Source organism: Erpetoichthys calabaricus, chromosome 3 (assembly GCF_900747795.2).
Source record: "Erpetoichthys calabaricus chromosome 3, fErpCal1.3, whole genome shotgun sequence".
NCBI lineage: Eukaryota > Metazoa > Chordata > Cladistia > Polypteriformes > Polypteridae > Erpetoichthys > Erpetoichthys calabaricus.
In genome coordinates, this window is record NC_041396.2 from 189469907 (window position 1) to 189495785 (window position 25879).

Sequence of the window (25879 nt, forward strand, 5' to 3'; positions counted from 1 at the left end):
GCTTCACAAAAAAACTGATCCTTAACAAACTGTTATTAGTATATTTTCCCTCAATTTAAAAACGTTTTATTTTGTTCTTAATAAAAATTTAAAAGCGTAACTTCGCCGGTGCGAAGCGCGTGGATTTGACCGACTGACACATACAGACATATTCATGAGTGCAGGTACTTCGGAAAGAAAGCACCGTGTAAACCTAAAGTTTAAATTAACTTCATAGACCTACAAAAGGTTGCCATTCATTTGAGGCAAGATTGCTTTTCTTCTGTACAACTATACGTTGCATTCTCAAAAGAGTGTGCTTGCACGGCTTCAGATATATATATATATATATATATATATATATATATATATATATATATATATATATATATATATATATATGTATGTATGTCTATATATAAATATATAAGCTTATAAGTACTGCCTTACTTCTCTTTAAGAAAGGAAGATGTAATACTTGATTTAAACGATTCCATGTCTTCCTGGGTTTGCGTAGCTTATTGTCTAAAAAGGAGAAACCCTCATTTATAAAACTTTGCTGCAGATGACTTAGCTTATTGTCAATATCTTTACACGTTTTTTTAAGACTTATTGACTGAAATGGGCTTTCACGAAAAAAGTTAGGGCTTTGCTACAGGATACACCCTCCACAAGTTAAGCAAGTAAAAATAAAATATATATTTCTGTTTTATTTAAACCTTTTAAGTTCGTATGCATAGCCCCATTTGGCTGTTTAATTTTTTTTTCTTTCTTCAGTAATATTTAATCTCCTTAAAGAAAAAGAACATATCCATTTTACTTTTTTTGTATCTCTTTAGTAATATTTTAGTGTAAAAGAGAACCAGTATTTAAACCTTTTATGTTACTTTATACATTTATTTTACACAATGTTGAAAAATTAATAAGAAAGCTACATATTTTGGCAGCTGCTGCTTTCATTTTCAATGAAATGAAAAAAGCTCTCCAAGAGAAAACGTCAATGAAGAAGAAACAGTTTGCACTATCTAAAAATCAGAAACCCTCATTTATAAAAGTTTGCTAAAGATGACTTAACTGAAAACAAATGAATAGTTCCTATGTGTATAATACATATTTATCTATTTTACTTATGCCTTTATTCCACCAACTTACAACATCTGAGGTACAATTTGTTACATTACTTTTGTTTTTTGCAGCACAGGCAGGTGAAGTGACTTCCTCAGGGTCACACAGTGGTGTCAGTACCAGGATTTGAACTGACAAGCTCTGGGTTTGCTGAAATATTACTGAAGAAAGAAAAAAAATGAAAACGGGCAAATGGGGCTATGCATACAACTGTCCATCCGTCCATTATCCAACCTGCTATATCCTAAATACAGGAGCCACTAAGTAGATATGTATATATACAGTATATACAGTATATATATATATATATATATATATATATATATATATATATATATATATGTGAATGTATGTATGTATATATGTATGTCTATATATATATATATATGTAGATATGTAAATTTGTATATCTATATATATGTTTATGTGGATGTGTATATACGTATGTATATGTAGATATGTGTATATGTAGATATGTATATATATATGTATATGTATATATATGTTTATGTGTGTGTGTGTGTATTATATATATATATAAAAGGCGGGTGTTGGAGTCACGTGATCATCTCCCCTCCCATTCACCTCATTTCATTCACTTCATTTCGCTCCGAGCTGAGCTCCGCAGCTGGCGCGGTCTTGCTGTTCTTGATTTGCTTTTCACATGGCCAAGTATACGTTGCATGCTCAAGAGTAAGCTCAGCGCACAACTTGGTCATATTACAACCGGAGGGGCGAACTGACAACATGGTATACAAAGAGATCCTTAACAAATAATTATTGGTATAATTTCCCTCAGTTTATTATTTAAAATTTTAAAGCAGTACTTCGCCGCTGCGAAGCGCGGGTATTTTGCTATATATATATATATATATATATATATATATATATATATGTGAATGTATGTATGTATATATGTATGTCTATATTTATATCTATATATATATATATATATATATATATATATATATATATATATATATATATATATATATATATGTAGATATGTAAATTTGTATATGTATATATATATATATATATATATATATATGTATATGTGGATGTGTGTATGTATATATATGTATATGTAGATATGTGTATATGTAGATATGTATATATATATGTATATATGTTTATGTATATATATGGTTACATAACCTCTTTAACACACTACTTCTCCGCTGCAAAGCGTGGGTATTTTGCTATATGTATATATATATATGTGTCTGTATGTGTATATATATATATTTATATATATATATATGTGTGTATGTATGTGTATATATATGTTGATATATGTATATATATGTGGATGTCTATATGTATATATATATATATATATGTATATATGTAGATATGTGTATATGTAGATATGTATATAAGTATATATGTTTATGTATATATATGTTTACATAACCTCTTTAACACACTACTTCTCCGCTGCGAAGCGCGGGTATTTTGCTAGTATATATATACAATGATCCCTCGCTATATCGCGCTTCGCCTTTCGCGGCTTCACTCTATCGCGGATTTTATATGTAAGCATATTTAAATATATATCGTGGATTTTTTGCTGGTTCGCGGATTTCTGCGGACAATGGGTCTTTTAATTTCTGGTACATGCTTCCTCAGTTGGTTTGCCCAGTTGATTTCATACAAGGGACGCTATTGGCAGATGGCTGAGAAGCTATCCAACTTACTTTTCTCTCTCTCTCTCTTGCGCTGACTTTCTCTGATCCTGACGTAGGGGGTGTGAGCAGGGGGGCTGTTCGCACACCTAGACGATACGGACGCTCGTCTAAAAATGCTGAAAGATTATCTTCACGTTGCTATCTTCTGTGCAGCTGCTTCCTGAAACGACATGCTGCATGGTGCTTCGCATACTTAAAAGCTCGAAGGGCATGTATTGATTTTTGATTGAAAAACAAACTCTGTCTCTCTCTATCTCTCTCTCTCTCCCTGCTCCTGATGGAGGGGGTGTGAGCTGCCGCCTTCAACAGCTTTGTGCCGCGGTGCTTCGCATACTTAAAAGCCAAACAGCAGTATTGATTTGTTTGCTAGAGATTGTTTTCTCTATCTATGTGACATTCTGTGCTCCTGACACGCACTCCTTTGAAGAGGAAGATATGTTTGCATTCTTTTAATGATGAGACAGAACTGTCATCTCTTTCTTGTCATGGAGCACAGTTTAAACTTTTGAAAAAGAGACAAATGTTTGTTTGCAGTGTTTGAATAACGTTCCTGTCTCTCTACAACCTCCTGTGTTTCTGCGCAAATCTGTGACCCAAGCATGACAATATAAAAATAACCATATAAACATATGGTTTCTACTTCGCGGATTTTCTTATTTCGCGGGTGGCTCTGGAATGCAACCCCCGCGATGGAGGAGGGATTACTGTATATATATATATATATATATATATATATATAGAGAGAGAGAGAGAGAGAGAGATTTAGTTAAAACCACTAACAATCCATACATCAAAAATGTAACCAATGGCATATTTTAACATGTATAAAAAGAGAACAACTTAAGATAAGAGTTTCTAAACCTTTTCAGTGAGGACTAAAACAAACCTTTTGTTATTTCAGTTGATCACTTCTCAGTCCACACTGAGGGAACATATGCCTGCTGCTAGAACAAAGATATGTTTAGAACGCCCCTTACCCCACCTTTTGATGCTGATTGGTCATCTGCATACATTTATGTTTTGGCACATTAAAATGTGGTCTCAAATCAAAATGCAATGCACCCCAGTTTCTGCTAAGCAAAATGCAGTATATTTGCTTTGCCTTTAGTTATGACATGCGATCTATGGACAGGAATAAAAATGCAGTCTTCTTTTGTTTTACATTTTAAACTGACATGATAATTGCATGGCGTGGTGCAAAGCAATTAATCATTTGCTTAAAACGTTTTTAATTATGATATGATAAAGCCCTGACAAAATTAAATGAACCGCGTACATATGCATTGCATTTCAATGTAGTTAAAATGGTGGATTGCATTTACTTTTGCCACGAATAATCTTCTATAGTTTATAGCCGTATTACTCTAAAGTGGTAGAGAAAATATTTAAAATTTAAATTTATGCAGTCAAAACTACTGCACTTACACTTTATAGTTCTCTTTTCAACATCAAGTTCTTGCAGAAGACATAGAAAATTCTTGAGGATCTATTGTGGAATTGCTTATCTTTTTATATGCATTAAAATTCAATTGTGGAATTATCACTAGTATCCAACAGACATAAACCATCTTACCTTCACAATAAATCTTGTTTCCTAGGCCAATTTTCACCATATGCAATGTTATACTTTCTTGCATGGTACAAGCAAAAAATACATAAATCTGAGACTTCAGTATGACAGCAAGTTAGTTATTATAATGCCATCTCAAACATGAATGACAACAATCTAAACCAGGGGTCGCCAACTCCGGTCTGTGGCTGCAGGTTTCCACTCTAACTCTTTTCTTAATGAGTGACCCGTTTTTGCTGCTAATTAACTTCTTTTGAACTCATTTTAAATGACTTGCTCTTGAAGACTCAGACCCCTTAACTGTATCTTTTTCCTTAATTACCAACCAAACAATAATGAGATACAGAATGTGCCAAAACAACTGGTGTCCATCATACAATATCTGAAAATAAAGAAAGATGAGGGTCTCAGGAATATCGATCTGCTCAGGTCCACAAAACATTTTATCAGGGCTCTTAGAAAGAGAAAATCAACAATTTCAGAAATGTCTGCTAATGCACCACGAGAGCAGCAACAAACCACTGACTTAAAGAACGAGTTTAATTAACAACAAGACTCGGCACCTCATTGAGCAACTGCTTAGAGTGAAACTGGTTGGAGTTTGAGGTCCTGACTTAGTTGTTCTTCTGTTGGCTCACTCATTTCACATTTCATTTCTGTTTGGGTGCCGTTTAAGGAAAGAAACGAAGCAATTCAGTGGAATGATGAAGAAATTCAGGGCAGCAAATCTTAAAAAAGCAAATCAATTAAACTGAATTCACAAGAAGTTAATTAGCAGCACAAATAGGGCACTCATTAAAAAAAAGGGTCAGAATGAAAACCTGCAGCCACGGTGGTCCTCCAGAACCGGTGTTGGCGACCCCTTGATTCTAAACTATTATCATCTAAAGGTTAAATAAATACAAAAGCCTTTAAAAACAAAATGTATATTTTGTGTAATGTATCTTAAGGCAAACATTTGGTAAATGTTTCTTGCTTTTATAATAATATTCCACAGAATTAAATACACTTAAACAGCATTATGAATATAATCCACAATTTTAAGTTATTTTAATAATTAAAATTTACACTTAGAACTTACAGCATTTTTAAAGAAACAAAGTTAAATTATATAATATATATACTTTATATACATACATGGAATATGATAGTGGAGCTGATAAAGTGCAGTTATAATATATAGAATATACTGTATATGAGGGTTCTTCAAAATGTTTATGAAGTTTTTCTTTCAAATATTTCCAATCCATTAGTTCTCAATATCATCTCTCTGACTCCTAATGCCCATTTCTGCATCTACCCACTTTTACGTGTAATGACAGTTATGCACTGCTTATTTCATCTTATCAAATGAAAACAATTGGAATGCTGTTTTCCCTATCAATACTCTCCGGTCAGAACAATTGATCTAGCTTTTTTGTAGGTTTCATCACATGTTAATATTGACAGCCTTCCTCAGCACTATCCCAACTTTCACACTTGTCCAGATCTTTCTTCACCCAGTCATATATATTTCAGTATGGTAAAACATCATTGCCATACTGAGTGCATAAATTGGTTTGAATGCCAGCCTCTTTAAACACTGTCTGCAAAAAGCAAAAAAAAAAAAAGTAAACTGACAGACATACAGCCATGTACATGACTTGGTTGCAACTTACACACCAACAGTACAGGCAACAGAAGAAACACGGTGCAGCATTCATTTGAATAATGCAATGGCAGCTGTTCCTGCACCAGTACGCTTAGCACACTTTAACTATTAGGTTGTGAAGGGATGAGAGAGATAGCCAATTAGAGACAGGGGATGATTAGGGTGATAGAATGGAGGAGGCCATGATGGGCTACTTAGCCAAGACACTAATGGACACGATGCTCAGGAATCTTTTATGACCACAGAGAGTCAGAACCTTGGTTTTGCATCTCATTCGAAGGCCAGCACCATTTTTCCAGCAAAGTATCCCAATCACTGCACTGGGGCATTGGGATCCACATACAGACCACAGGGTAAGCACGTGGTACTGAACAATCACACCAATGGTTACAATACAGTAATCCCTCGCTATATCGCGCTTCACCTTTCGCAGCTTCACTCTATCGCGGATTTTATATGTAAGCATATTTAAATATATATCACGGATTTTTTGCTGGTTCGCGGATTTCTGAGGACAATGGGTCTTTTAATTTCTGGTACATGCTTCCTCAGTTGGTTTGCCCAGTTGATTTCATACAAGGGACGCTATTGGCAGATGGCTGAGAAGCTACCCAGCTTACTTTCTCTCTCTCTCTCTCTTGCGCTGACTTTCTCTGATCCTGACGTAGGGGGTGTGAGCAGGGGGGCTGTTCGCACACCTAGACGATACGGACGCTCGTCTAAAAATGCTGAAAGATTATCTTCACGTTGCTACCTTCTGTGTGCAGCTGCTTCGTGAAGCGACATACTGCAAGGTGCTTCGCATACTTAAAAGCTCAAAGGGCACGTATTGATTTTCGATTGTTTGTTTTTCTCTGTCTCTCTCTCTCTCTCTCTCTCTCCCTGCTCCTGACGGAGGAGGTGTGAGCTGCCGCCTTCAACAGCTTTGTACCGGCGGTGCTTCGCATACTTAAAAGCCAAACAGCCCTATTGATTTGTTTGCTTTTCTCTCTCTCTCTGACATGATCTGCTCCTGACACGCACTCCTTTGAAGAGGAAGATATGTTTGCATTCTTTTAATTGTGAGACGGAACTGTCATCTCTGTCTTGTCATGGAGCACAGTTTAAACTTTTGAAAAAGAGACAAATGTTTGTTTGCAGTGTTTGAATAACGTTCCTGTCTCTCTACAACCTCCTGTGTTTCTGCGCAAATCTGTGACCCAAGCATGACAATATAAAAATAACCATATAAACATATGGTTTCTACTTCGCGGATTTTCTTCTTTTGCGGGTGGCTCTGGAACGCAACCCCCGTGATGGAGGAGGGATTACTGTAATTAAAAGTCTTGTTGCTCACAAAAATGGCCTGCGGAGGTATTTTGAAGAACTCTCATATATTTTTTGCAACACAAATTTATATATCTACTTTGTTTCCCACTTCATGCTAGGTAAGGAAGCAGACTATTATCTATTACTTCTGTCCCCATCATTCCAGTATTGCTCTGTCTGCATTTCTGTAAGGCGAGAAATTGTTCGGTAAAAGGCAAAGATTTCTTCTTCTCCAGTAAAGATTGAAAGTCCACTTGCTGAATCCTGAAAATAAACATCAAACATGAAACTGACTTCTCCCTAAATTAAGAATAACATTAATAGAAGATTTTTTTATCTTGACACAACTATAAAAACTGTTAATTATTTAATGAGATAAAATTAAGATTAGTTTTAGCTAAACCACTGATGACGTGAATGATCATTTTATGGCTATAAGTGAAGACAAGAAACTATAAACAAGCATTTTACCAAAACCAAGTATGTAAGAAATGATTTTGTCATGAGTATGACATATAATCCTGTACATAAAAAGCAACTCTAATGAAAATATATAATTTGAGCAAAGAGTGTCTGCTGCATGACTACAACTAAGATGAAGCACTGGTATAGTTGTATGAATGGGGTACAAGCTTCAGCAGTATTTTCAAAGGTGACAAGCATCTTTGTCTAAGTGCACAGTCTTTCCTATGCAGGACGGAATTATAAACAAGTTTCACTATTGTAAAGTCAAAATAATTTTTATAAAGTTACATTATAAGAATAAATTAAAAATGTAAACTATATAGTGATTATTTTCTATATCTTCCTTGTGTCAGTTCTGCAGTGGCACAGGGCCTGCTTGTTGGAATGCCACCCTTAGCGTCCTCTGGGGCAATGCTTACTTTTCTTTTCTTCATTTGGACAGGCAAGAGTTTCTTTGGTCTCCCTCAGGATCTTCAACCTGGAGGGCTGTAGCACAGAGCAGTCGTGGCCAGTGACAGGTCATCACTTCATACCACATGTCTGTACCATTGTAGGCACAATGTTATTTGATGTTATTCCCCATTAAATTAGCAGAAACTGTTCCATACAATGATGATTAAACATAGTGAATTGTTTTTCATTTGCTAATAAACCAATGAAATTTCATTTCACTTGTAAAGTAACGAGCCATCCTGTGCTGGAATACTTTTAGTAACATGGAGGACGGCACATTGATTTTTTTTTTTTGGTTTAATTGTCCTTTCACTCCTCCATTGCAATGCTTCACAACTCTGGGATTCCAGTTTATTGCTATACACTGGGATTAATAAAGTATCTATCTATCTATCTATCTATCTATCTATCTATCTATCTATCTATCTATCTATCTATCTATCTATCTATCTATCTATCTATCTATCTATCTATCTATCTATCTATCTATCTATCTATCTATCTATTCACAGTCACAATGTTGCTGGCACTCTGCAATGTATAATGACTGATCTACATCAGCTATTTCAGTTAAAATTGTAAAGCTCAACACAACTAAGAACACATTATCATTTTGCCTGAGACCATAAATCTTCAACATTAATAAACAGTACTCATGCAATACAGTAAATCCTATTCTTAATTTGATGTTTGAATCTGAACTTTCTTGTGTACTGTATGAGGAAAAAATTACAAAACATTGCTATCCATTAATGATACATAAAATATGACTTTTAAAACGGACACCATGCATATCCTTTCACTTAACAGTTAATTTAGTTTTTTTTGGCATAGTACTGAAACACACATTTTATATGTGTAACCAGTATAGTGGAATTCTACTTGTGCTTATTTTCTTTGTAACAAGTAAATAAGAGGTAATGTCACAAATGTACACCTAGAGACCACCTTCCTGGTTCTGATGAGTTAAGCCACCATACCACTCCGGGACAAGAGGGGGCACTGTGGCTAACAATGTCTTCTCTTTTACCCCAGTACTGTACCAGGTATTGTCTAACGCTGCCCATGCTCAGCCCAAGGTGGCCACCATAAAGACGGACGAGACCTGATAGATGGCATCTATTGCAAACCTTACATTGCTAGGGACAGAGCTCCCAACAAAGTATTATTTGTGCAGTAGCAGAATTTGGCTAACAAACTGGCCTTTTTCCTTTGTGCTGTGGGCACTGTTCTCACTATAATTTATGAACTTATTAAAACAGGAGACCCAGTTGGTACCCCAACATTCCTCTTTTATCATAGTGGTCATAGTGTATTACAATCAAACAAACAGTAGAATATTAAACAAACTACTGTACTGATTTTTATTTTATTTAAGACCCTGCCCATTTTGAGAGTTGTAGTAAAACCTTTAAGCCTTGATAGAAAGAAGCCTTAGTAGTCTAAATTTGAAAAGAAAGTAGATGTAGTCATTTTAGGTAAAATTAATGTTAAAGTAGTGCAGAATTCAGTGACACCCCTTTTACAGTTGTTGAAAACTTGAATCCTCTGCCCCCTTAAATTGATACTCTGGAATAATGACATTGTATTTGCTTTTTCCATGCTTAATAGTCTTCTCCGTGTCATAACTGATGATTTGTACACTCCTCCATAAACTGAATGGTATGCAGCAAGTTGGAATTCCAGCCAAGATTTTATTTTTTTTATAGGTCATCATAGTTAATGTTCAGCAATAAATATCAAAATTGTACATTTTTCACTCTGGGTTCAAAATGAAAATGGGATAAAACGTGTGATAAGTCTTAAAGTTTTTATATTTGTTGGACCAATATTCCCCTGTAATTGTGTTTTAATAATTATTCAGTGCATTACTTCCTCTAGTAGGAACAGAAGCAACAAATAGTCATTTGACAGCAATTTTTTGAAATAGCACTGAGGCACAGTGGTTAGCACTACTGCCGTCCGGCACCTAGGACTCATGTTCAATTCTTAGCTTATTTGGTGTCAGGATGGATATTGCACATTCTCCTAGTGTATTCGTGGATTTTGCACTCCTAAAGATACATATTAGGTTATCTGGTATCTATGTTAACCCAAAATGGGCAACTGTGGGTGAAAAGCAGCAGCCGTTGTGTAAGTATGAGTTCCTGTCTTACATACATTGTTGCTCTTGAAACCCCTGAGGAAACTTCCAGGATTAGAAAGCAAGAGAAGTTTCTGTTTTTTAAAAAACAATTCAATATTTAGGGTAGGTATGCAGACCTATTGTATTGGTATGGAGTGTTTTTGTACCAATTTCAACTGTAACAACATTTAGGATTTTGATGCTTTTGACTTAAAAGTAGAGGACTGCATTAGTCTGATTTGTAATACTGCTCCTGCCCACTTAATGAAGATTTAATTCCACGTTTGCATAGAACCATTGAATCAATATCTGCACTAAACGTGTTGCCAACTCCTGCAATTGAACCCAGGGTGCCTGGCGTATAGCTTTTGTATTGTAGAACTCTTAAACATCCATTGCAAAGACAGGTAAGTGGATTTCTTTCACACAGGAAGTTGTTGGCTTAATTACTTTAAAATTGCCATTTTAACAGCTTTTTAGCATCCCTAGTGCCCATTTCAGCTGCCTCAGTAATCATGCAGTTTCAATATAACTTAAAAAATACTTCCTACTTGACATGTGCAGCTCCTGATGTTTTGGCTGCGGTGTTGGCAGTAAATTGTAACTTTTAAAACAGTCACTCAGATCATCTTTCTAACATATACTGCAACTGACAAGAATGTTTTTAAAGACTCAGATTATGTTAGTGCTACATCTTATTCATTGTATACCTTCTCCCACCAGTAGTACTAAGAGATTACAGTACATCTTATAAATGAATAACTTAAATCATATGAGAGAAATGCAGATCTCTACTGCAAATCTTCCAATGTTTCAAAACCCTAAATGAGAGAAACTTTTTATTTAGTCACTAATCTCACCACTTGTGGCTGTCAGTGTTTCCCATACAGGTCCAGGGTCAATATGCCATTTAATGCTATGATTTTAATTCTTTAGGTGTTTGTGTCCTTCTTCATAACAAAAATAAACAGTGTTTGGGATCACAGGGCTTTTGTTTGTTAACCAGACCTAGATTAAGATGATTACATTTACATGGGAACAGAAGTTCATCCCGGAACATTGTGATTTTACTTCTCATCTTGTAGCACACCGATTACATCATTTAGCTTACTCAAAAGTAAAAAACTACAAAGCAGTCAAAGAAGCACAAGCTGAATCAGGAGCACACAGGGAAACCAAGCAGACACATGGAAAATGTCCACACCCTGCCCAGACAGTAACTAGCCAGGTTTTGAAACCCATCTCCTGAAGCTGTGAATCACAAGCACTAAAAATGTTATACAGAAAGCAGGTATGCATAGTTTTATGTTAGTGTATGTCTCATAGATCTAAATTAAAGAACATTAAGACTAACCTGAGATAAACCAAGGTCATCCATTAATATCCGATGAGCCTCACTGCTATCTTCTTGCCGTTCCTGAACAAATATACTGTCCAAAGGTGAATCAGCCAGGCATACAACTCGGACCTGGAATAAATAAGAAACTCCATGAAAGTTTTATCACTAGCAAACAAATGAGTAATAACCTTTATATTAAACTAGACAAAGAGCCCGTTTCGACAACGTAAGATGAAACTGGCACGAGTGGAATAGTAATAAGTATAAGCACCACAAACCTGATATAGGTGTATTGAATGAATGTGTAATTAGGCCTCGAGCTGTAGTCGAAATCGCCTTTCAGGCCTCTAGAGCTTTAATCGAAGTCGCCTTTCTCTTTGAATTTTCGTGGCCGTAAATCCGCTGCCTGCTGCGATGTCGGTCTCGTAAGGTTTTTCAGGCAGCTGCGCAGAAGGCGACTGCGCATTCGGCTTCGGACGGATGTGAGTGAGTGAGTGAGTGAGTGAGTGAGTGAGTGAGTAGGCTGGCGAATTATGTATTAAGATGATATGGGCCACTTACTGTTGCTGCTTGCTTTGATCTCATATTTTTTATCAGCTAACTGAATATTCCTAGGTCTATGAATCAGCAAAAAAGCTAATTAATGCAACCATGCCCAGGGGCTTGATATTCCATCAGTTTAAAATGCTGTAGGTTTTATGAACAATGCTGAGCCAAGGATGGTTCTACTGTGTGACGCAAAATAATTTTGAAGCCCCCTTTAACATCGTAAATAAACTATTAGAAGGAGACCATTCCTACTACCCAAACTATGTCTACATACTATGCAAAAATCTTTCAATTTCCGCAAACATGTAAGGTGCATAATAATAAAAGAGGCAACTAAGAAATCTGCAGTCTAAGCAAAATAAAAGCAGTACCAAGTTCTATGCTATCACATATACACTTACTATTTACTGTACACCTCTATGCAGTCCTTCCAGAAAAGTGATCTGCACAGTAGACTGATGGGAAGGAAGATAATCTATCCATTCATTTTCATATCTACTCAGATCTTGAATAGCAAAAATGATTGTATGTTACGACAAAGAAAACATCAAGGTTTTTGTTCTGAATGTAAATCATTATTTCTGGCATACACTGTACACTACATACATACACTTATTTCTCCCAACACTGTAGAGACTTGTTTTAACAACATTTCTACAATGAGACAAGGTTACAGCAATATATTATAAAGTAGATTTCAATACAACGTGAACTATTTGCTTACATCCCTGTAATAAAAAAGGTTTTCTCTGTAACAGGAGAAGGGATGAAATAAAGGAGTAAGAGGGGGGGATTGGTCGCTTCAGTGCAAAACCAGCTACAAAGATTGGAATGTTTGGGATGATAGCGAAAGAATGTGCAAAAACTTGCTTCTCATAAAGAGTTTCAGAATGTTATGGGAATACAGTCAAGGCCATGTACTTGTTTTTCACTTCGAGGGGCTTCATTGCAAGCAACGCTTGTTATTGTGTGTCTTCTGATACTAGGCACCATCTCAGTGAGGGCCAAGTAGAAGAAAAACAATAAGATGTCCCGTGGGAAGAAGGTGTGCAGAAACTGATCACTTCTGTATACACTGCTTACACGTAAGCCATTTTGGGTAAGGACACTCAATTAGTATATAAGGGAAGGTTCCGCCCTCAGTTTCTTCGGAAGCTCAACCGTGGGGAACGTGCACACCGCCCGGTATTGGACCAGGCTCACGAGTTGATCCTCTGACGAGACTGACACGTGGGCTCCCTCAGTCTACTGGTCTAGGATGATGGCTCTGGGTCTTTTGATATTACTGTAAGTATAGTATAATTCACATATCTGTATTACTGTAAGTCAATAGTATAATTCACATATCTGTATTACTGTAAGTCAATAGTATAAATCATATATCTTTATATATATTACTGTAAGTCAATAGTACAATTCCTATATCTGCATGTATATTGCTGTTATATTGTATGTAACTGATATTATATTTGAACAAGTAAACAATTGAAGTATTGGACCTTTCCTCTCTGATTCTTGCCTGCTTATTTTCTGTTAAAACCTTTGAACCATTTTCCCAAACTAAAACATTTTGGCGTAGTCGGCAGGATTTTGGGGAATCTGGTAAAATATTGAACTATTAAGTGAGGCAAAGGAAATCAGAGATGTTTAAGAAGAAGGATAAAAACCCTGGCGCAGCTCCTTTACCTCTCCCCGGCTGGGAGGAAACAGTATGGGAAGACTGCGCCAGAGAATTGAGATGTGGGGGGGGATTAGCACAATATTGGCAGAGCTTGGATCCCCCAACACCAGTGAATGTGCTAGCCGCGCTTAAGAAATGTCAGGTGTCTGCAAAGGAACCCATAATGGGCTTGCAGACGCGAGGGTGGGTTTTGCTAACTGCGGTTAAAAATCTGGATAGTCTGATAGACGAAAAAGAAAGGGAGATTAAGAAAATGCAAATGGACTTGGCGGATGCGTTAGGGCGGGCCTCAATGGCCGAATCCCAGGTAGCTGTATTATTGCCGCGGGTACAGAGAGCCGAGGGGATGGCGGAAAAGGCAGCCTTTTGCATAGCCAAGGTGAATGCGAAAAAGAAGCGTAGACCGGATGTTGCGAAGATCAAAGCGTTTGTAGCCGCAGTTAACGTCCATGAGTGGGATCCTGAAAAATGGGACGGTAACATTTGGGATGATGATTATGAGGATGATGACGGACCCGATGCAGGGTCGGTAATTGATCCTCTGCCTTTACAGGCTAAACCCGTGATGCGTCGCAGACTTTTTACTGACGCACATGGTAATGTTAGGAGGGGAGATGTTTTCGAAGATTATACTGCACAAGAAAGGGAAGGATTTAGATCACGTTATGCACAAGGGCGAAATGAGCCAGTAGACACATGGCTCGTACGCTTGCATGATGCAGGAGCCGGGCATGTGTCACTGGATAAGGGGGATGGTACTGAATTTACAGATTATGCTGTCGATTCCCGTTTTAAACAAGCAATGAGACAAGAATTGACTAAGTTAGAAGGGGACAGCACGTTGCTGGCGCTGGCGGCGAATGCAGCATATGAAATATATCCACACCCACAGAATTGGCCTGAAGTAAAACCATGGACGACTTTGCAGCAGGCGATTCGGGTGGTTAGAGAATTGGCAATGAGGGACGCCGTGGTAGCGGGCCAAGCGGATCAGTTAGATGTGTTCCCATTTACATCTGTAGCCAGGACCATCCTAATAAAAACAGCCCCTGCTAACTTGAAAGGAATAATAATGACTCTTTTACTGAATGAGGTAGGTGCAGGAGTGGGGGAAGTTGTAGCCAAATTACGGGATTTAGGTGACCTGGGGGAGTGGGGAGGAGCCCCGCCAGGGACAGCTGCAACACAACGCACTGGGGCTACATCAAGGGATAGCGCCTATAGAACAGGGGGAGTGAATAGGAAGGAGTTATGGGGAGCGTTAATTAATGCTAAAGTCCCTAAGGAAGAGATAGATGGACTGCCTACAGGAGTGCTCCTGGACAGGGCAAAGAAAAAAGGACTTATAGATAAGTCTGGTGGAATAAAGAAACGAGTAGCAAAGGCAGAAGTACATTCACTTCTTACCTTCGCTGAGTGGGAAAAGTTGAGTAAGAAGCGTGATGAAATTGGCCCCTCTTCATCTTCCGAGAGCTCCTCGGAGGAGGAGGAGGAAGACAGGGGGAAAAACCGGCGCAAGAGTAAACATGAGAAAGGAGGGAAGAAAGCTAAGAGCAAAGGGAAAGGGAAAAATAAAGGAAGGACTTTATATCCCGTCGAAGAATTAGAACGCGCAGCACGAGATTGTTAGGGATGGGGCCAAGCACAGGTGAGAGCTCTAAATTGGCATGATGCGGACATTCGACCTTTTGTACCGGTAACGATACATTGGGAAACTAAAAACAAACAAATAGTAAAGGCTCTCATCGATACGGGTGCGGAGGCCACTTTAATATATGGGAATCCATCTAAATTCAAGGGGAAACGATTGACAGTGCAGGGGATCGGGGGAACAGACATCCCTGCCACTCAGGTGACGGTGATGTTACAAATTGGTCAGTTGCCCGTGAGACCCTACCCCGTACTAATCACCCCAGTGAAAGAGTATATAATAGGGATGGACATTTTACGGGGGATGACTCTTCATCTCCCCAATGAGGGGACATTTTCTTTTGGGGGCCCAAAGAAAGTTAGAGCAGTGACAGTGGGGAAATTGAAAATACCACCGTTCCCCATCCCAATCGCCCGAAAAGTAGTGTGTCAAAAACAGTATAGGATTCCAGGAGGGCAGGAAGAAATTCAGGCTGCAATAAAAGATTACCTGAACGTAGGAGTGTTGAGGGGAGTAACCACTAAGTGGAACAACCCAATCTGGCCTGTTAAAAAGTCAGACGGCACTTGGCGAATGACGGTAGATTACCGAGAACTAAATAAGCACACACCGCCCCTGACGGCGGCGGTGCCTGACACTATTACATTGATAGAAAAAATTCAGGCAAGTAAGGGAAAGTGTTACGGGGTGATAGACTTGGCAAATGCCTTTTTCACAATCCCCATCCCTGAGGATAAGCAGGATCAGTTTGCATTTACATGGCTGGGGAGACAATACACTTTCACTCGCCTGCCACAGGGGTATTTACATTCCCCAACCATCTGTCACCGGCTGGTGGCAGAACATTTAGATGAGTGGAAAAGGTCGGCGGACCTCACAATCACCCATTATATCGATGACATCATGGTGCAGGGGGAGACAGAGGGGCAGGTAGGAGAGGCGATAGCCTCACTAGTAGAACACATGAAAAGCAAGGGATGGGAAATTAACCCACAAAAAATACAAGGACCCTCTCACACGGTTAAGTTTTTGGGGATTCAGTGGAACAAGGGAGAAAGAGAGATAGTGGAAAAGGTACGCAACAAAGTCGTTCACTTTGCAACCCCAAAAACAAAGCAGGATGTGCAGAAATTTGTGGGGCTATTTGGATACTGGCGACACCATATACCGCACATGGGGCAAATTCTGGGGCCGTTATACAAGATCACACGTAAAAAGAATACGTTCGAATGGACACCAGAAGCGCAGGTGGCTTTCGCGCTGGCCAAGGAAGCGATAGTGCAGGCAGGGAGCCTGGCAAGGGTGGAGGATGGGCCTCTAGAATTGCAGGTGTCCTCAACCGAGTGCTATGCTAACTGGAGCTTGTGGCAAAAGCAGAGTGGGAAACGCAGACCTTTAGGGTTCTGGTCTAAAAAATTAGTAGATGCATGTTCACGCTACACTCCGTTCGAACGACAATTGCAGGCGTGTTATCTTGCACTCATAGACACAGAACAACTGACACTAGGACATGAGGTCCTTTTGCGACCGCAGATACCGATCATGACATGGGTAATGAGCAACCCCAAAACTCACAGGGTGGGGGCAGCCCAAGAAAACACCATAATCAAATGGAAATGGTACATAGCTGACCGGGCGAAGCCCGGCGCAACCGGTGTGTCTGTATTACACGAGAAAGTGGCAGAGGTACCAGAGGAAGGTGAGGAAATAATAATGGTGACTCACGAGGAGGAGTCGCCGGTGAAATGGGGTAAGTTATACGATACCCTGACAGACGAGCAAAAACAGCACGCCTGGTTCACCGATGGGAGTTGCAGAGTGGTGGGGGGGCGGCGCTGCTGGAAAGCGGTGGCGTATAATCCTCACACTGGGAAAATGCTGGAAGGGAGGGGAGAAGGAAAGAGCAGTCAGTGGGCAGAGCTACAGGCAGTAGCGATGATATTACAGCAGGAAAAGCTGAGTCCCTGTCATATCTACACTGACTCATGGTCCGTGGCAAACGGGCTAGGGGTGTGGATGCCCACATGGAAGAAAAATAAGTGGGCAATCAAAGGAAGGGACGTTTGGGGGAGAGAGATGTGGGAACAAATTTGGGAAATTGCTGCCAATAATCCTAACATCACGGTGTCGCACGTGGACGCGCATACAAAAGGGACGGATGCAGAGGCTCTTTTTAACGCGGTGGCGGATGCTCAAACCAAAACCGCGACAGTAACAATAATGGAACATGGAACAGACATGGCAAAGTGGGCGCATGAGAGGGGGGGTCACCTTGGGGCGGCTGCTACTGTAAAGTGGGCAGCAGAGAGGGGGGTGGCCCTAACTATAGACAAAGCGAGGGAGGTAGGATTAAATTGTGAAACATGTCAGCATCAGCAGAAGCTCCCGGTATTGCAACCAGTAATGGGACATATTAACAGGGGGCGGGAACCAGGACAAATTTGGCAAATTGATTTTATTGGGCCCATGCCTAGGTCCAAAGGGTGTGAGTATGCATGCACGGTGGTGGACACATACTCCGGAGTATTGGTGGTACATCCCTGCCCACATGCCAACCAAGAGGCCACCCTATTGGCCCTTCAAAAGGTAGAATTGGCATATGGCCTCCCATTGCAGGTTCAATCAGATAATGGGACGCACTTTACAGGATGGAAAGTGAAGCGCTGGGCGGCGGAAAGACAGGTAGAGTGGGTATACCATGTAACCTATCATCCGCAGGCCGCAGGGTTAGTGGAACGAGTTAACGGGTTATTGAAAACTCAGCTGCGTAAGAGAGGAGGGGGAACACTCCAAAACTGGAAGGAGCATTTAGTGGATGCGGTTTGCGCGCTCAATAATCGCCCATTTGCAACAGGTTCAACTCCGTTGCAGAGGATGAAATTTCAGATCTGTAAAATGGACGCAGACGGGCCAATACAGATCTGGACAGAGCATCCAGACGCGAAACTACCCATTAGGGGCAGTGAGGGGGCAGCAGGCTTAGATCTCTATGCGATACAGGATGAGACAGTCACCGAACGAGTAACTATAATTAATACAGGGATAGGGGTGAAAATCCCGAAGGGACACTACGGGCATGTATGCCCAAGATCAAGTCTAGCGCTAAAGGGAGTCACTGTGCTAGCAGGCGTAATCGACGCAGATTACCAAGGGACCGTCAAAGTTCTGTTACAATCCTCAATGGGGGATCCAATCAAATTGACTAAGGGAGATCGAATAGCGCAATTGTTAATAATACCAGTTCACATGGGAAAAGTGCAGGAAAGTACTGCACCAGTAGTTAAGACTGGCCGGAATGTGGGGGGATTTGGATCAACAGATGCTCCTAAATTGGTTAATGGGGCGAAGGTGTGGGTTAAACAACCCCATGGACCACCCCGCCCGGCAGAAATCATCGCAATGGGACAGGATTTGATTGTAACTGTTCTATACAATGGAGAAGAAGCATGGGTAAATGTTCCTGCAAAACACTGCTATAGACGGGAGTGAGGAGTGGGTGCAACATGCTGTGTTCTTGTTTTACAGAATTGGGGGTGTTCTGAATGAAGTAGGAGCCACTACATTAGGAGGCGAGGCAACGGAGACGACTCAGGTCCGATGGTGGTGGAACACTTCCACTAAATCTAGACGGCAGGAGAACACGACGTGTCCGGAGAATCAGTCTTGCAATGTCCTTACAATTACGACTGGTGATGGGTGCACCATCTACTCCTCGAACTTGAAGGTGCCGGGGGTAAAACCACAGAGGTATCTGATTGAGTGCTCTGAAAACTTAAATATTACCTGGACGTCGAAAGTAACTTGGTGTATGGGGCCCTGGAACGGCTCCAAGGTACAGTGCGAGGTCAATGCAACATCAGGCGAATACACCTCTAATAAGATTGGGCCCATTGGCTGGATCAATGCAACTGAAATTATTAACAGGACTATACCAATGCTTGCCATAGCCGTGTGGGCTAGAACCCCCATAACGAGACAGTCACATGTAGAACCAATAATAGACACATGTAAACTTGTTTCTATGACAGCAAAAAGGACTAAGGTTACATGGCAAGTGACATTTCCACTGTTGCCACAGTGTAAGCGTGCTAAACGGGCATGGTATGACACTTTCTTAGGAGGGGTTGGCACCACCCTAGGAACTTTAAACACCATAGATAATGAAATAACTGCAAACAAGCTTGAGAATGTGGGACGACATACTCACAAAGTGGCAGACCAAATGGCTAGGTGGTTACCTCAGTCCATGGTCTCTCATCAGCAAACAGTAAACTGGGAACAACGCGCTTCAGATTGGATAATCATGGCTAGCAATGACATTCGATGGCTAAATGTCTCAACTTTCATGAACTGGACTGTATGCACTTTTAACATATTACAAGCACAGATACAGAAAAATAACATGCAAATGGCTTTAAGGACTAATAATATGCAAATATGGCAAGATATATGGAACATTAGCAGTAGCTTATGGTTAACGGTTAAACCTGAAAACACTAGGTGTAATGATACAATATGTAATGGGTATTGGTTTCAATATAATGTTACCACTATGATAACCTTGTGTAGATATCACGTTTTACCTGTTGTTGCACACGGACACTTTTGGCAGCTGCAATTAGATGGTGAGTGGCTAGAACCTAAAACAAACAAAACATATGATTTACGAAATTGCGAACACACTAATATTGGTATGTTCTGTGGATTGATGTCAGGACAGGAAAACCCATGTATTTCAGGTAAAGCAACCACCTGTAATTGGAGACTAGTTAATCAGAACACCACTCTGTATGAAGTGGGACCTCACCGACTCTGTGTTTCCACCACCATCGCTAATCGTAGGCTGCCACAGGTTCCGTTTTCTGGATGTCTTGATAATGTATATGTTTGGCAAATAGCAAATAATACTTACTATCTGAATAATTACACCACTAAAAACCATCTTACCAAGGTTCAATGGCAAGTCTGGCATGCTCCGACCTCAATTTCACTGGCTGTAGCTGAACGTTTATTAAATAGCTCCCTGCAATTAAAAGAATTGGCTGCTAAACATCAAAAACATGTAGATGCACTTACTGTACAGACAGTCATGACGACGTCTCAATTACAAATTTTAGGGACCAAAATTGAAGGTGAATCTGTAAATGCGTGGTGGTCAATCTTAACAGGTTGGTCACCAAAGGCATCCACAATGTTGTCAGTTTTCCTCCGCCCTTTGGTGCTGCTTATTATTATTATTGCTTTAATGACTATATTTAATTGCTATGTGTTTTGTGTTTTAAAACGAATTAATAACAGAGCACGACAGACAAGGTTGCTGATTTTGCGCTGAGCGAGGGACCGATTGTAATAAAAAAGGTTTTCTCTGTAACAGGAGAAGGGATGAAATAAAGGAGTAAGAGGGGGGGATTGGTCGCTTCAGTGCAAAACCAGCTACAAAGATTGGAATGTTTGGGATGATAGCGAAAGAATGTGCAAAAACTTGCTTCTCATAAAGAGTTTCAGAATGTTATGGGAATACAGTCAAGGCCATGTACTTGTTTTTCACTTCGAGGGGCTTCATTGCAAGCAACGCTTGTTATTGTGTGTCTTCTGATACTAGGCACCATCTCAGTGAGGGCCAAGTAGAAGAAAAACAATAAGATGTCCCGTGGGAAGAAGGTGTGCAGAAACTGATCACTTCTGTATACACTGCTTACACGTAAGCCATTTTGGGTAAGGACACTCAATTAGTATATAAGGGAAGGTTCCGCCCTCAGTTTCTTCGGAAGCTCAACCGTGGGGAACGTGCACACCGCCCGGTATTGGACCAGGCTCACGAGTTGATCCTCTGACGAGACTGACACGTGGGCTCCCTCAGTCTACTGGTCTAGGATGATGGCTCTGGGTCTTTTGATATTACTGTAAGTATAGTATAATTCACATATCTGTATTACTGTAAGTCAATAGTATAATTCACATATCTGTATTACTGTAAGTCAATAGTATAAATCATATATCTTTATATATATTACTGTAAGTCAATAGTACAATTCCTATATCTGCATGTATATTGCTGTTATATTGTATGTAACTGATATTATATTTGAACAAGTAAACAATTGAAGTATTGGACCTTTCCTCTCTGATTCTTGCCTGCTTATTTTCTGTTAAAACCTTTGAACCATTTTCCCAAACTAAAACAATCCCACACTCAGTCTTACAAAATGGTGTTGCTGGTGTGGTGCCCAGATGGGGGTGGTACCCACCCGAGTCACCCAAGAAGACCGGAGGAGGGCTTGTGCCTCCTCCAGACCTCGAGGGGGCGACCGCCCTGGGGGCCACGGGTACAGAGCTGGGAAGCTCGACCCTGTAGGGGCCCATTGTCACCGCCAGGGGGCACCCCAATACCTGGAGGACCCTGGACCTCAGCACTTCCGCCACACCAGGAAGTGCTGGGGGGAAGAGGAACAGGGACCCCCGGAGTGCCTCCGGGGATACAGCTGGCACCTCCGCCACAGAGGGGCGTGTCGGTGGGAGATTGCCGGGGACGCACCTGGAGCACATCCGGGTGCTAATTTAAAGGGGCCGCCTCCCTTCAGAGGAGGACTTGAGTCGGGTGGAAGAGTGGACAAGGTCTCTGGAGGAGAGAAGGAGGCGGTCTGAAGCATTGTGTTGGCCTGGACTGAGGGGTATTGGGGTTGTGAGTAGTGAATTTGTGTAATGGAGACCCTAAATAAATGTGTGTGGGGTAAATCTAATGTGTCTGCCTGTCTGTGTCTGGGTCATATTCCACACTGGGTAAGGTTGCCATTCTGCCTGGTCTGATCAGACTGTGTTTTTATTTTGTATTATGTGTAACCCACTACTGCCCCACTGTCATATTAGCCAATGACTAGTCACTGAAGAACAAGCTGCAAGTTCGTCAGAGCAAGGATAAAGTTCCAACAAGACATTCAGAACTGCAACATCTTTTGCCTTATATAGACATGGCTAGCTCTGACGGTACAAGACCATGCGATGCGGCCTGCTGAACCTATCTCTGTTTACCATATGGACAGAACGGAGGAGTCTCGCAGACTGAAAGGTGGAGGTGTGTGTCTCATGGTCAACAACTGCTGTGGCAGCAGGAATGTAACTGTTTTATCACGCTACTGACTGCTCAAAAGCTGACCATTTTATCTTCCCCAGGAGTTTATCACAGCTGTGTATATTCCATCGCAAGCGGACACCGACACTGCGTAGACAGAACTGTACGCGACACTTCAAATCTAATACTGAACTTTAATCAGCATATTACATATCTATCAGAGGGGTGAGAACACTGGCTGGAGTACAGTGTGATGGACAGCTGAGACTCTTACCTGAGCGGGGCACCTACGTATTGGAAGGACTGAGGGAAGGAGCTTGCACGGGGCAATACTTCTCCCGGGAAGACAGAGGTTAGCCCCCCTGCCTTGCTGTGGTGCCACGGGGATGGAGTATGGAAGCTCAACAATGTTAGGGCCAGTGGCCACCACCAGGGGGTGCAAAGGCTATGGCTGAGCCCTGCTTAACAGGACTGCCACCACACCTAGAAGTGCTGCTGGAAGAAGATCACTGGACACCTGGAGGACTTTCAGGGGCCCTTTAAAAGGAGCCAGCTACCACTACTCCGAGAGCCAGAGTCAGGTGGAAGAGGACAAAGCTTGTGTCCCACTGTCTGTTATGTTGGATGTTTAGGGAGCTGTGTAGTCCCTGGATGTCATAACTGCTATACACTGCATAAAGATGGCTATAAAACACAAGCACTGCCTCCATTTGGCAAATCTGACCATGCCACCATCTTTCTTCTGCCCAGATATAAACAAAAGTTAAAGTGCAAAGCTCCAGTTACGTATGAGATTATGTGCTGGACAGACCAATCAGAGGCCATTCTCCAGGATGTGCTGAATGTTGTTGACTAGGAAATGTCCACGGATAGCTCTGATTACAACATTGATGTGTTTATGGAAGCTATGTCTTCCATAAACATAACACCGGATATCTCCAAAATTAAACAGATTCAAAAATTACTATCAGGACTTACCCCTGTACCTAAAAAATCACATCCAACCTGTCTGAATGACAATTGTCCTGTTTCACTAAGGCCTATCGCAATGAAGTGCTTGGACAGGCTAGTCAAGAATCACATATGTCCTTCACAGCCAAAAGAACTGGATCCATTAGAGTTTGCATATCGCTCAAGTAGATCCACAGAGAATGACATCACCTTGATCCTTTGTGCAGTACTGGCCCATCTGGACAGCAAGAGGGAGAACTATGTGTGAATGCTATTCATAGACTTCAGTTCTGCACTTAACATAACAATCCCCTCTAGGCTCAACCCCCAGCTCAGGGACCTGTGTTTATATTTTTCTTAAAGGCATAGTCATTGGAGCAACTCATCATTTCATTACATATTGTACTGTACATAGAATTTGTATGTGACAAATAAAATTTGATTTCAATATTGTTAGATTAAACAAATGAAATCACTACTCTTAGAGGATGTTCATTCAGCAAAAAAACAAATCACAGATATGACACAAAACTATTTTATTTGTCTGCTGAACATTCGGGCATTGTAAAACATCCATCCATCCATCCATTATCCAACCCGCTATATCCCAACCACAGGGTCACAGGGGTCTTCCAGAGCCAATCCCAGCCAACACAGGGCGCAATTGTAAAACATATCTCAAAAAAAAAAAATTAATGGAAATGTTGTAATTAAAGGCACATTTTTGTTTAGACGAAGTAGAGGAAAAAATAATGGAAACTCAATGACAAGGAAAAAATTATGGAATCATTAACTCAAAAAATTACAATTAGTAGTTTGTTGCACCTCCTCTGGCTTTTATGACAGCTTGAATTCTTTGAGGCACGGACTTGACTAATGAAAAACAATATTCCTCAACAGTCAGGCAGCAGCTTTCTTGTTGGTAGATCAGCTTTGCAGGATGGAGCCTTGTCATGGACCACTTTTTTCAATTTTCACCATAAACTTTCAATTGGATTGAGATCCGGACTGTTTGGTGGCCATACTATTGAGTTAATATGCCTTTCTTGAAGAAAAGTTTCAAAGCTCTTTGCTCTGTGGCAGGATACATTATCATCCTGAAAAATGACTGTCCTCACCAAACCTATTTTTGATTGACGGAATGAGAAAAGTGTCCAAAATTTCAGTGTATGCCTGTGCATTTACTGTAGCGGTAATGATTGCCATCTCCTCTGGTCCTTTAATTGACATGCATATCAGCAATGAGTGAGGAAATTTGCTTGTTTTCTTCAGGCAGTCATCTTTATATATTTCATTGGAAAAGCACCAAACAAAAGTTCATCATCTCCATGGCAAATATTACTTTAATCTAATTCACAGTCCACGACTGCTTCTTTTTCACTGTAACCTTGATTTCTTCTGTTTAGGTGTTAATGAAGGTTTACATTTAGCTTGTCTGTATGTAAATCCCATTTCCTTCAGCTGATTTATTACAGTTTGTTCACAAACATTGACTCCTGCTTCTGATGATTTGTTTTTAATCTCTTTTGTTGTGCATTTTCTACTTTCCAGGCATATTGCTTTGGGTTTTCTGTCCTGACATATTGACGTCTTCCTTGGTCTACTTAGATGTTTCCCTTTTCCAAATTTCCCATTTTCTTTTTAATTGTTCCACATTTTAGACACAACTAACTGGGAACAACCAACACCCTTTGCCACACTTTGTGTTGAATAACCTTCTTGAAGAAGTTTTACTAACCCTTTGCATTGTTTCTACTGACAGCTCTCTTGTTGGTGCCATGTTCCATGTCAATCAGCCACTGCCACAGCTCATTAAGGTCTATAAGCTTTGAACTGCACACTAATTGGCCTATTTAGACTTGTGCAGGTATTTGTTTCAGAAACGCAAATAACCAGATGAATCCAGAAGTTTTCCTCATCGTTGAGTGATTCCAGTATTTTTTCCTCTACAAAAATGTGCCATTAATTACAACAATCTCATTTAATGTTTTTGAGGTATGTTTTACAATGAATGCCAGAATGTTCAGCTGTTAAACAAAATACTTTTGTGTCATGTCAGTGATTTGTTTTTTTGCAACTTAGTAAAACAGCTAATGGACATCCTCCAAGAGTAGTGGTTCCATAATTTTTGCCAGGTGTTGTATGCACATACTATAATGATAAAATAGGTGTTAGCAAATGCTGTGATAAGGAATAGATAATGTAACTTTTAAAAGAAGGTACACATACCATGATAGTGGGTATAATCTCCCCCTGTTTGTGTGGCATTGCA

The 25879-nt window shown here is 40.2% G+C and overlaps 1 protein-coding gene across 1 annotated transcript in view; it reads right to left on the minus strand.

Annotated features, from left to right (window-relative positions):
* Positions 1-5208: 5208 nt before the first annotated feature.
* Positions 5209-25879, minus strand: part of afg1lb (AFG1 like ATPase b) — a 265220-nt gene continuing 244549 nt past the window's right edge. Inside the window, exons 12-13 of the mRNA XM_028798899.2 lie at positions 11722-11835; positions 5209-7588 (exon numbers count right to left, since the gene is read on the minus strand). Coding sequence (XP_028654732.1) covers positions 7460-7588; positions 11722-11835 — 243 coding nt within the window. The 3' untranslated portion in view covers positions 5209-7459. The remainder of the gene's footprint in view (positions 7589-11721; positions 11836-25879) is intronic.